Consider the following 13,597-nt stretch of genomic DNA (forward strand, 5'->3'; position numbering starts at 1 on the left):
TTTTTTTTTTTTTTTTTTTTTTTTTTTTAAGTTTTTCGAGACAGGGTTTCTCTGTGTAGCCTTGGCTGTCCTGGAACTCACTCTGTAGACCTGAACTCAGAAATCCGCCTGTCTCTGCCTCCCAAGTGCTGGGATTAAAGGGTGCGCACGAGGCCTGGGTGCAGTCAATGCTCTTAACCTCTGAGCCATTTCTCCAGCCCCCAGCAGTTTCTGTCTTGATGACCTTGAACTGACCTTTTGCTTTCAGTTTTTTGGTGCTGAGGTGGTGCATGCACCAGCAGGTCTGGCTTATATGGTTGTGGGGATTGAACCCAGGGTTTTGTACATGCTAGACAAGCGTTCTGCTGACTGAGTGGTATTCTCAGACCATTATTATTTATGTGTACATATGTATATATGTATGGATGGTTGGTGTGGGTGTCAGCAGACAGCAGACAGTGGGGTTGGTTCTCCCCTTCCAACTTTACATGGAATCTGGGAATCAAACTTAGAATATCCCTGAGACATTTCCCTGATCCCATCAAGTTTTGGAGTTGGGTTTTTGTTTGTTTTTTTGAAACAGGGTCTCACTATGTAGGTGACCCAGAACTCATTTTTAAGATCATGCTGGCCTGATCAGAGGTCTGCTCCTCCCTTCTCCGTGCTGTGAGCAAAGGTATGCACCACCAAACACAGCAACTATCGAGTGTTAAGACAGATGAAACCTTCACGTAGTGAAAAACTCACATGGGCTGCCCTTTTATGTCAGGTGCTAATTTCTTTGAGGCTCTGTGTACAGAATGAGAGGGTCCTCCTTTACCGGAGGGCACAATGACTCATGTAATAGTTGTACTCTTTGGATACCTCCTGTGAAGGGACTTAAAGATCTTCTGTCTCTTTTTACCCCCAGAATGTGCCCATACTACCTTTCTCGAAACATGAAGCAGCAAGCCGACATCATCTTTATGCCATACAATTACCTGTTGGATGCTAAGGTGAGAAGCTGATGGCTGCTGATGTCCAGGGTTATCCCTGGGCTTTGGAGGGGCCACGTGAACCTTTGTTTATTAGGTCCTCGGAGAGAAAATGTGGGCAAGAGGCCTTTTTTTTTTTTTTTTTTTTTTTTTAAAAAAAAAAAACACTGATTAGGCTGAATACCTGTCCAGATGCAGTTGTGAATAGCTTAGAGCTATGAGTTCTTTCTGAGCAACCTAGGCATAGGCAGGCTAACCAGAATGAAAAACCCCAAGGCTTTATTATGGATGTTTAGGCAAACACTCTACCAACATTCTTGGTTCCCATAGATGTCCACATGGACAAGGTCAGTAACTTCTGGTATTAGTAATAACCTGGTGGGCATCTTGTGCTTCTAACCCTATGGTAAACATATATCAAGAACTTAAAAGTGTGGGGTGCTACTTAGGCATCTCTTACAGAGCTTGGATTCTAGTACCTGGAGTTGGGAGAGCAGATAGCAGAAGATGCTATTGAATGGCAGAGGTTGAAGATAGCTGAAGTGGACAGAAAGAAGGCTTCAGTGATCCGGTAAAGACAAGACAAATACCCTTACCTGCTGGGCCAACTTGCTGGCCCCAGCATGACAGTTTTGAAGCACTGGGTTAGAAATCATTGCAGTTAGTGAGCACTTACCACCACTTTATTGTATTATTGAGTTATTGTAGCCCAGGGTTTTGACATACATATCAAAGGAATTCAGTGGAGGATGAAAAGTTGTCATTTGTTTTTGTTTTTGGTTTTGGTTTTGGTTTTTCGAGACAGGGTTTCTCTGTATAGTCCTGGCTGTCCTGGAACTCACTTTGTAGAGCAGGCTGGCCTCAAACTCAGAAATCCGCCTGCTTCTGCCTCCTGAGTGCTGGGATTAAAGGATTAAAGCCACCATGCCCGGCTCAAATTTGCCGTTTTTAACCTGTTCTTCAAAGCATGGTGCTAGAATAGGTGGCTATGCGCTAGGCAGAATGAGCCTTAGTCCTTCTCACTGCAAATCTAAATGCAAAGGCTGGAATTGAAAAGTTTTAGGACAGTGTCTCTGTGTATCCTAGTCTCTCCTTCTGTCTCTGCCTGATGAGGATGGGATTAGAGATGTGTGACCCAGCCTGGCTTGAGGGTTCGGATTCTTATTGCATACTTATTGTCATATTGTCAGTCATAATTGAAAGATTAAAGAGTTAGGCTTAGCAGGGCTGTGGTATTGCATGCCTTTAATCCCAACACTAGGGAGGCAGAGGCAGGCCTGGTTTGCACTACACAAAGATACACTGTCTTGAAAAACAAAACAAAATAAGTTAGACTTAAATCAAAATTTCAAGCTTAGGCTTTCTAAAAGAATTAGAAAAATTAAAGCCTTATTATTTTGTTTGAGACAGGGTCTCACTGTGTAGCCCTGGCTGGCCTGAACTCAGAGAAATGTGTCTGCCTTTATCTCCTGAATTAAAGGTGTATGCTATCACACTCTGAGAGATTAGTAAACTCTAACATCAGTTTTTCCTTTCAACAGAATTAGGTTTTATTTTTTTGTTTTTGTTTTTTTGAGACAAGGTTTCTCTGCATAAGAGCCATGGCTGTCCTGGAACTCACTTTGTGGACTAGGCTGGCTTCCAACTGACAGAGATCCACCTGTCTCTACCTCCCAGGTGCTGGGATTAAAGGTGTGGACCATCACACTTGGCTTTATCAGTTAAGATTAAAAGAAAATTGTGAGGTACTAATTTATTTTTGTTTTAGTGTATGTATGTGTGATCCACTGTGCATATGTGGAGGTTAGCAGACAGCTTGGAATACTTGGTTCTCTCCTTCCACAATGTAGTTCTCAGGGATTGAACTCGAGGCTTGGGTATTAAAGTGCCTTACCTTCTAACACATCTTGATCTTCCCACTGTTAGTTAATTTTTTTTTTTTAGCATTAATCCTAGTTGAGAATAGTGTGTATATTTACTTTTTCAAGTTATATGCATACGTACATATATACATTCACACGCACAGATACTAGGGTCAAACTTTATTTTCTATCATTGAACATGCTCTGTGAAAAAGTAAGTGATTTAGTTATTCATGCGTTGTAAATTTCATTGCTGATGTGCCTATTAAAATTTTAATATGGGGGCTGGAGAGATGGCTCAGCGGTTAAGAGCACTGATTGCTCTTCCAGAGGTCCTGAGTTCAATTTCCAGCAACCACATGGTGGCTCACAACCATCTGTAATGGGGTCAATGCCCTCTTCTGGTGTGTCTGAAGACAGTAACAGTGTACCCTCAAATATGAAATAAATCTTTTAAAAAAAAATTTAATATGTCAGAATCTCAGTGTTTCTTTACACTATGCATATATTTGCTCTTTGTTTTATCAAAAAAAATGGAATATGCAGCTATAAGCATTTTTTTTGTTGTTGTTTTTTTCGAGACAGGGTTTCTCTGTATAGCCCTGGCTGTCCTGGAACTCACTTTGTAGACCAGGCTGGCCTCGAACTCAGAAATCCGCCTGCTTCTGCCTCCTGAGTGCTGGGATTAAAGGCGCGCGCACCATGCCCAGCTAGCTGTAAGCATTTTAAAGTTAATAAAAACTTTAAAACATGGTTTTAAAGAAAAAATATCAATTTTCAGAAAATGAGGAAGCCTTTGATTGAAAACAATTAAACTGTATTGGGTTGGTGAATGCAAAAAAAAAAAAAAAAAGAAAGAAAATGAGGAAATGCTGCAGCCTTTCAAAGAACCTGGATCCACAATGCACAAAGGCTCTCAGAATTGAACAGCCCAGTTCACTGCTAAGAAACCTGAGTAGATAGTTTTCTGAAGTTTACAGAATGGCCACTTCTGCCTGTGTGGAGGTATTTAACTGCTCTAGTCACAAGGTCACTTCAGGCCCAAACAGGAAGTGATACTGTATTCTGATGGAAATGCCTGGAATTAAAGAGACTTAAGGGTCTAGGAACTTAGCTCAGTGGTAGAGCATTTGTCTAGCATATGTGAGCCACTGTAGTCAGTCCCAGGACCACACACATATACAAAAAAGCATGCTGGCAAGATAGTTCAGCTGGTAAAGGTGCTCATCACCAAGCAAGCCTGATCTGAGTTCAGTTCCTAAGGCCTACATGATGGAAGATGAGAACTCTTGGATTGTCCTAAGACCTCTACTTATGAACCTTAGCACACAAGCACTATCCCTGCCACAAAGTAAATTAACAACAGCATCAGCAGCAAACAAAGGTAGAAGGAACTTAAAGTGAGATGTGGGGCAGTTGGAAGTCCCAGCTGTGGCTGGTGGATATGGAGATCATGCAGTAGCTCTGTCAACAATGTGTGCTTGTGGCTACCTTCTAGGAAAATACAGTCCTTAGTCCAGTGACTCAGGCATGCAGTCACTGGAGTTTTCTGACAACTACCTAGCAGTGGGAAGCTAGAAACTGCCAGCAATGAGTGTTTCTGCCAGTAGTCTCAGAAACACTGCTCAGAAATGCTCCTCCTCCTCTTTCTCCTCCTCCTTCTTTTTGTTGTTTTGTTTTGTTTTGTTTTTGAGGCAGGGTTTCTCTGAATAGCCCTGGCTGACCTGGAACTCACTCTGTAGATCTGGCTGGCCTTAGAAATCTGTCTGTTTCTGCCTCCCAAGTGCTGGGATTAAAGGCGTGCTCCACCACTGCCCCGCTCAAAGCTATATTCTTCATGATGGAGTAGAATACTGTTTGTAAAATATTCACATCTGGGGCTGGAGAGATGGCTCAGCGGTTAAGAGCACTGACTACTCTTCTGAAAGTCCAGAGTTCAAATCCCAGCAACCATAAGGTGGCTGACAACCACCCATAATGAGATCTGACACCCTCTCTGGTATGTCTGAAGAAAGCTACAGTGTACTTACATATAACAACAAATAAATCTTTAAAAAAAAAAATCCACATCTATGAAAACCTAGATGTGGAGCTGGAGAGATGGCTCAGTGGTTAAGAACACTCACTGACTGCTTTCCTGGGGAACCTACTTTTGATTTCCCTGAACCTATATGGCGTTTCACAGAGCTCTAAGTATAGTTCGAGGAGAACCTGACACCCTCCTCTGGACTTTGTGGGTACTGCATGACTAGAGTCCACAGATTATACCCATAGGCAAAACACCCTTATATATAAAATAAAAATAAATCTTAAAAAAAAAATTGTGCTAGGCATGGTAATGCATTCCTGTAATCTCAGCACTCAGGAGACTGAAGCAGAAAGATCACAAGAACAAGGCCAGTTCAAGCTTAGTGGTAGAGCACTTAAGGCCCTGGGTTTGGTACCTAGTGTTATAAAATAAGACAAAAGAATACAGCTGTACCCTTAACTCGTAGGTTCAGTTCTCTTCTACCTTGTGGGTTTCAGGGATTGAACTCAAGTCATCAAACTTAGAGGCAAGTGCCTTTTTCTACCTAGCCATTCAGCTGGCTTACTTGATCATCCTGTTTTGACTGTAACATATACTGCTTTGTGCTGTGTGAGCAATTTCTTAGTATCGATGGCCACAAGCATCCAACTTTGGTCAGACTTGGACAGGTAACTGTGAGTCTGCTTTTCACAGTCAGCCTGGAGAAGGAGCCAGTTCTCATAGTGGAGTATGAGGGCCTTTGCTTTTCTTTCATAATGTGTGGTACCTGATTATGATGCACCATCTGCCTCAGGTTACCTTTCTTTCCTGTATATGCAGGTCTGCACTCTTAGCTGGCTCCACATGTCTTCAGCTCATGATAATTTCCCTTCTTTGTAGAGTCGTAAGGCGCACAGCATTGACCTGAAGGGAACAGTTGTGATCTTTGATGAAGCTCACAATGTGGTGAGTCCCCTTGGCCTCTGTGCTAAGTACTTCCTGTCTCCCCAGCTTTCTCAATGTTTCTGGAGAAGTTCTACTTTGGATCCAGTGGCATGGTTCTTGGGACCAAGCAAACATAGGTGCTGCTCATGTCTTAGGTGCTTATCAGTTGGGCCATAGTCTGGCTAGTTTGGGCTTCAGATGTGCCCTTAGGTAGAGAGTCCAAACAAGAGCCTCTCACTGGGCCTGTGCCCTTCTAGACAATTGGTCTGGATAGCCTGGCTCTGCTCTTTCTTGTACCATACTCTTGTTTTTCCAGCAATGTCTTTACTCTTAAGGCTACTTGGCTTGACCTGTAGGAAACTTCTGTGGAGGCAGCTGCTCATCTTTGGTAGTAATAGCATCATGAGTAGTTCTGGAGCTCCCCTGACTTTCTTTGTCCCTTTTCACCAGCACATGATCACAGTGACAACCCACCACCGCCACCACCCCTGTGTCTGTTGCCCCTGCTTACTCAGGGCTATGTAGAAAGACCTCAGAGAATGAGTAGCCTCATCCTTAGCTGCTGTGGAGCCTGCCATGAAACTGATGGAGAGCCAGGCCTTCCCACAACAGGACCTTATTTCCTACTTGGCTCCAGGCAGCTATGGGGATTATTGAGCTGATTGGTGGTATCATCTGACTTTTGATGCCAAAATTACTGCTTTTGCTGATAAATTTTCCAGTAGCAGAATTTTGACAACTCAAAGTGAAATAATTTTCTAAAATACTGGTTTGGGCAGTGAATTTCCTTGGACCAACTTTGACTTTACTTTCTAGACTAGGAGCTGGGGCTCTGGGGATTTCTTCAGTCCTTCCTGTATTTCCACTTCTGCTTCCTAGAGTCCCCATTCTGTCCCACTCTGCTGTAACACAGGTCTACTTTTGCCCTCAGGAGAAGATATGTGAGGAGTCAGCCTCCTTTGACTTGACTCCCCGTGATGTGGCTTCAGGCCTGGAGGTTATCAACCAAGTTTTGGAGGAACAAGCCCAGGTGACTCAGCAGGGTGAACTCCAACAGGAGTTCATCGTAGATACGTCCAGCTCAGGTAAGTTTATGGCTAAGAACTTAGGTAGACTCAGTCTATTAGAGGCATCTTGGGAGCATATTCTGCATAAGAGCAACGTCTGATCTTCCTGGTATCTTTTGTCTAGATAGCATTCTGGGGCATGAGAAACTTAGTTCAGGATTCCTGTCGTGTGACTTTCTGTCACCAGATAGGGCACCATTAATAAACCAAAGAAACACTTCTGTTCAGCTCACTTTAGTGAGTTCCAAGACATTCAGGACTTCTTAAACCCTGTCTGAAAAAAAAGACAGCAGGCCCCGTGAATAAGAGCACTTAAATTCTGTCTTTATACATTTCCCTCTTTCCTTGGGTGGAGTATTGTAGCTATAGGAAGTGCCGTCAACTGCTCTGTAGTCCAGGAAGGACTGGCTCATCTGATACTCCAGTTTTTCTTTTCCTCCCTCTTTTTGAAACAAGAGTTCTTTGTAGCTCAGGCTGGCCCCAAACTTAATGTAGGAAAGAAAGGACAAACTTTAGTTTCGGGTTCTACTGATTTACCTTCTAAATGATGAGATTATAAACTTTGGCCACCATTCCTGGTTTCTTTGATGCTGGGGTCAAACCCAGGACTTTGTGCATTTGTGCACACTAGGTAAGCAGTCTACCAGATGAGCTATATCCCCAGCCCTAGTTCTTTCACTGTTTTCTGACGTCTATGTCTTTTTCCTAGCTAGTGCTTTGTTTTGTTTTGTTTGTTTTTGTTTTTGTTTTGTTTTTTTTAAGACGGGGCCTCTCACCGGGCGTGGTGGCACACGCCTTTAATCCCAGCACTTGGGAGGCCGAGGCAGGTGGATTTCTGGGTTTGAGGCCAGCCTGGTTTACAGAGTGAGTTCCAGGACAGCCAGGGCTATACAGAGAAACCCTGTCTTGAAAAACCAAAAAAGAGGGCTGGAGAGATGGCTCAGTGGTTAAGAGCACTGACTGCTCTTCCAAAGATCCTGAGTTCAAACCCCAGCAACCACATGGTGGCTCATAACCACCCACCCATAATGAGATCTGAGGCCCTCTTCTGGTATTTCTGAAGTCAGCTATAGTTACTTACATAAAAATAATAAATAAATCTTTAAAAAAAAAAAAAAAGAAAAAAGACAGGTCCTCTCTCAGTGTAGCCCTGTCTCAGAACTTGATATACAGATCAGACTGGCTTCAAAGATCTGCCTGCTTCTGCCTTCCGAGTCCTGGGACTAAAGGGATGCACTACCATACCCAGTCCTGCATTTAATTTTAAAGCAAAGTACAGGTACAGGAAATACACATAATCAACTATGGTTGCTTGTGCTTGTAACCACAGTGTTATAAAGACAAGTGAATCCTGGGAGCTCACTGGCCAGCCTAGGTAAAACATTGAGTTTCAGGTTCAGTGAGAGACCTTGTTTAAAGGGAATTATGCTAATGAGCAATAGAGGAAGACATCTGATATCTTCCTTTGGCCTCTGTGTGCACAGGTACTAATATACATATACATCCACACAGGCATATTGCATACAGCACACACATACACAAAAGAAAACACATTGTTTTTGAGGTACATGATGAACTGAACACTCAGGGCACTCTTTGCCGCCAATTAAAGAGGATTTGCCATCACAACCATAACTCTGTTTTTCTAAGAATGATCTCTTACCCAACTTGTAAATCATCATCTCTTGATGGCTCCTGGTTACCTCCGCCTTCCTTTTTTATAGTAACATTGCAGCTACTTGATGCCTAAATTCATTACTTATGTGTTTTTGAGATAGTGCTATCTCATTCATTTATTTATCTATGTTATGTGTATGATCATACATAATACATATACATATACTTTTTTCATATATAACAAAAGACATAATTAGATCCCATTATAGGTGGTTGTGAGCCACCATGTGGTTCCTGGGGATTGAACTCAGGACCTTTGGAAGAGCAGTCAAGTGCTCTTAACCATTGTGCCATCTCCAGTTCTCATCCCTTTGATTTTGTAGCAGAAACAGTGTTGTAAAGATTCTTCAGCTCTGTGGTGACACTGTTCATATTGGAAAAGCAGATCATGCTCAACATACACCCCCATTTCAAATTTGGAAGTTTGAGTTGTTGATTCTCAGTTGGTGATTGATTATCATCTTCATGTCTAAATGTTGATTAGTTACTTTTCTCCTTGTCATAACAAAAGACTTTATCAAAGGAGCTTAAGGAAATAAGGGTCATCTTAGTTCACATTCTCAGAGTATAATCAATCCATCATAGCTAGGATTTTGTGATGCTAAGGGCTTGAGCAGTTAGTGTGTCTGTAATCAGGAAACAGGTAAGGGGAGAAGAACAGAGAAAGAGATGGGAAGAGACAAGAGGGAAGAGAGAGAGAAAGGCTGCCCTGGTTGTCCTGTAACTCTGTGGAGACCATCCTGGCCTGGAACTCACAGAAATCCACCTACCTCTGCCTCCAAGGTGTGGACTACCACACCCAGCTTTTTTCTTTTGTCTTTCTTTCTTTTTTTTTTTTTTTTTTTTTCTTTTCTTTTTTATTCAGTTCAGAGGTTTAGCCCATGGAATGGCTCTGCTTACCCTTTCAATTAACCCAACCTCAAAACTCCTTCACAGATGACCAGAGATTTTGTCTCTTAACTTATTCTGGAGATTATCAGGTTGGTGGTACTAACCAATATTGATCATTATATATGCGTTTAAGTATCTGTGGTTGGTAACAACCCATCATCAATCTTACTGCTGAGGCTTAATATCCCACCAAAGTCATTTAGAAGGTAATTTCTGTGTCCCGCTAACCTGGCCTGACAGTTATGGCCATCGTGGACAACTGTTTGGCTTCCTATCCAGCCTCCAGCAAGCCCTTGTTTCCTTTCAGAGGAGAAATGCTTTCCTCTCTGTCCTCATGAGGTTCTGTCTGAACACATGTGGGCACATGCTGATGGTTATTAGTTATTTTGAGGTCTTTAGGGAGAGGAAGAACCTCTGTGTGCGTGAATGTATTTATGCATTTATCTAAATGTGAATGTGGGCTCATACTGTTGTATATGATTCAAATGTGGACTCTACCTAATTTCCCTCCCACCTACCCTTTCTACCACACTGGAAACCTTGGTTCTCGAGGCTACAGACAGCACTAAAAAATGAAGAATTAGGCTGGCAGTGGTGGCACATGCCTGTAATCTCAGCACTTGGGAGGCAGAGGCAGGTGGATTTCTGAGTTCGAGGCCAGCCTGGTCTACAGTGTGAGTTCCAGGACAGCCAGGGCTACACAGAGAAACCCTGTCTCTGGAAAAAAAAAAAAAAAAAAAGAATTATGTATATACTTTTCCACCCAGGACTCAACATGGAGCTGGAAGACATCGCAAAGCTAAAGAGTAAGTGTTGCCTTTCCTTTCCTTGGGCTGGGTGAGAGGCAGGCCCCTGACATATCCTTGGCTCACAGTGATCCTGCTTCGCCTGGAGGAGGCTATTGATGCTGTTCAGCTGCCTGGGGATGACAGAGGCGTCACCAAACCTGGAAGGTGAGGGATAGGTGCTAACCTTGTTACCCCAAGTTCTGTCTGGGGTTGGAGATACATAGTGTCCTTATGGGATTTTGTCTGAGTACTTCACCCAACAGTGGGGTCTTTTTTCAAATTTCAAGTCTTAGTAAAAATTACCAACATTTAAAAAAGACTTATTTTCTTTTCATATATGTGGATGTTTGTGTGAATGTGTGCCACATGTGTGCTGATGCCTGTGGGGTTTAGAAGAAGGTGGTGGATGCCCTGGACCTAGAGTTACAGATAGTTGTAAGCTGCCCAATATGGATCTGGAAACCAAACTGAGATCTCCTGGAAAAAGGAACAAGCCATCTCTTAAAGCCACTTGCCAGCTTTTTATGTAGCTATTGAAAACATTGGGAGTAACAACCCACACTACTTCACAGTGTCTCCTCCAGCTATTTCCTCCAACTCTCTCTGGTCTCTGGATGACACAGCAAGTGCCAGTCATAACTACACCTTTAGTGCTATCACTGAGGCCTGTTTAGAGCTTGTAGAGGCCCAGAAGGTTCTGATTGTCCCATAATCTGTTTTTGTTACTGTTTGCTTTGCTTTTTTTTTTTTTTTTCCCCCCTTAAAAGCACTGTGGGTAGCCTGGTTTGAAGGCTGATAAGGGAATGTAGCTGGGGTTGAGGGGTAGCTCTTATAGGTTTATAGCCAGTAGCTGTGTTAGAACCTAGTCTGTGCTTGTGGAAGATAAAGCATTTTGGGGGGGTGTTGGGCTACCTGCCTTCTCTCTGAACCATTTTGTTCCCCTGAGTTCTAACCTTTACAGGTATTCCCAGTTACTCCCAAATAATCCAGATATACTAGTTTGACCTGGGCTCTGATGTGCTTGTTTGGCCTTCTTACACCTGAAGGCCCTGCCAAAGCCCCCCCCCCCCTGTGGCTTCTGTTGCCCCCTCCCCATTTCTTTCCAAGGCTTTTAGAGTTGCTACCCAGAGTTATTGCCTTCAAACACACAGAACCTGCATTCAGGTCACCCCTAATTGTGGTCCCTTGCCTACACACCTGTCTTTTCCTTGTTAGGTAGTGATTCTTTTTTTTTTTTTTTTTCCCGAGACAGGGTTTCTCTGTATAGCCCTGGCTGTCCTGGAACTCACTCTGTAGACCAGGCTGGCCTTGAACACAGAAATCCGCCTGCCTCTGCCTCCCGAGTGCTGGGATTAAAGGCTTGCGCCACCCTGCCCGGCTGGTAGTGATTCTCATGACAGTAATCCATTGTCCTCTGCCTGCTAGAAGACCACTACAGGATGAAGCCTCTCACTTGGCTTCCTTGAAGTACTCAGCAATTATTTCTGAGTACAGGAAATTCAAAGGCTATTCCTTGTAGGTTCCCAGAAACTACAGTCTTGTATCCTCTCAGTCTCAAGTTTCTGTTCTTTTTGGCAGCTACATCTTCGAGCTGTTTGCTGAAGCCCAAATAACATTTCAAACCAAAGGCTGCATTTTGGAATCACTGGACCAGATAATCCAGCACCTGGCAGGACGTGAGTCTTGTGTTGCCCATATGGAGCATGAAGGGCTAGTGGTTTTGATATAGATGAACATCACGGCAGGACTTACTGTTCCATGTCCAGCAGTCAGCACTTGGCCATCAGTGTCAGCAGGTTGCTATCATGCCTTCTAGTCAACAAAGCTCCCCCACCAGCCTACCCTTCATGTTTGTTTCATGCTAACCCTAACCCTGAGTGGTACTGAAGAGTGAACCCAGGCTCTCATTCATGGTTGCTCTGTTGTTTGAGTCACATCCCCCACCCTTGGTTTTCTGGGACAGGTTTTTGCTGGCTTTGATCTTGACCCTCTTGACTCTAGAGTGCTGAAATTTCAGGGGTGGCCACTGGGCCCAGCTGGCTTTCTCTTTCTGATTGAGACACAGGGTCAGTAGTGACACTTGGCCAACCATTATGCTCTTTTCATCTTTGCTGCATTGGTTTCTTACTGCAGTATTTTCTAGTTAGTTCCCTTTTAGGGAGGAATGTCAGAGACTTTGGATTCAGTGAGATGTGGGCCTTACTGGCGTCTTTCCCTCTTGCTACTATACCTGAGTTCTGCTTAGTTTAGGAGATCAAGTTTCCAAAGGACAGTGTCCTTATGGGCTGTTACTCTGTTGATTGGAGTGAGATATGCATTGTCACATGCAATGGTATATGCTATGCATTGGGGATAGCAGCCACCTTCCCCCATATCATTTGACCAAATGACCAAATCATTGTTTTGGAAGTCTGTAGTCCTTAGGGGAGATTTCCCCAATCTGATTGCTCCTTAACACCAGAAAGAACAGGTCAGCTGCCCTTCCTTAGCACATCCTGTCACTGATATTGGTTATGGGTAGGCTGGTTGCTTCAGCAGATGTAAGACAGAGCTAAGGGAGGCAGTGATGGCTCCTGGTGATGTGGGATTCAGCGTCTCTTCTGCTGTGTGCTCCACAGGTACTGGTGTGTTCACCAACACGGCTGGGTTGCAGAAGCTCATGGACATTATCCAGGTAGGAAACTGCTTTTAACTGTTGGGGTCTCTGTTTCTGGAAGTGACAACAAAGGCTTCAGGGAATGGACAGAGGTCCTCATATCACACGTCTAAAACCCTAAGTATCTTACTTTGACCTGAATGCAGTGTTGGCCTCAGCGGGCGTTGTTAACAGAGGGCAGATCTGGCCTTTTTTTTTTTTTTTTTTTGGCTATTTAGTGGCCAGATAAATCCAGAATGGTATTTTAAGACCAAGATCCTGTGAAGAGTGAGGTCAGGAGCTATTTGGAATTCATTTGTCCCCTTTGGGGCTGGGCAGAGCCTCCTTGTTGATAGCTCCAGTTAGATTCAGAGTGGGAGGAATATAGAGACAAATGGCCTGTGTGTCTTCTCAGAGGAAAGGCAGATGGTCCTATAAATGCCGTGGTCTGTGCGTCCGCCATGGTCTGTGTGTCCGCCGTGGTCTGTGTGTCCACCGTGGTCTGTGCATCTGCCATGGTCTGTGTGTCTGCCGTGGTCTGTGTGTCCGCCGTGGTCTGTGTGTCCGCCGTGGTCTGTGTGTCCGCCGTGGTCTGTGTGTCCGCCATGGTCTGTGTGTCCGCAGTAGGAGGGGGGTAGGAGGGATGGCTGTGGTGCCAGGGTCAGAGACCAAGTGGGACTCCTTTTACCTCATCAGGTCTCCTCCTGCTCTCACTGTGCTGTTTTGGGGATCTCTCTCTCTTGTCTGTGTGACATGCAGTTGTCCTCAGGT

The 13,597-nt window shown here is 43.9% G+C and overlaps 1 protein-coding gene across 2 annotated transcripts in view; it reads left to right on the plus strand.

The window, feature by feature from the left end:
- The window catches only part of Rtel1 (regulator of telomere elongation helicase 1), a 34,984-nt gene that overhangs the window by 8,117 nt on the left and 13,270 nt on the right, over positions 1-13,597 (plus strand). For both annotated transcript variants that reach the window (XM_029536210.1, XM_029536211.1), the window contains exons 8-14: positions 890-974; positions 5,724-5,789; positions 6,700-6,853; positions 10,171-10,209; positions 10,278-10,356; positions 11,770-11,867; positions 12,810-12,865. In XM_029536210.1, coding sequence (XP_029392070.1) covers positions 890-974; positions 5,724-5,789; positions 6,700-6,853; positions 10,171-10,209; positions 10,278-10,356; positions 11,770-11,867; positions 12,810-12,865 — 577 coding nt within the window. The remainder of the gene's footprint in view (positions 1-889; positions 975-5,723; positions 5,790-6,699; positions 6,854-10,170; positions 10,210-10,277; positions 10,357-11,769; positions 11,868-12,809; positions 12,866-13,597) is intronic.

The sequence above is a fragment of the Mus pahari genome, chromosome 3 (assembly GCF_900095145.1).
Source record: "Mus pahari chromosome 3, PAHARI_EIJ_v1.1, whole genome shotgun sequence".
NCBI lineage: Eukaryota > Metazoa > Chordata > Mammalia > Rodentia > Muridae > Mus > Mus pahari.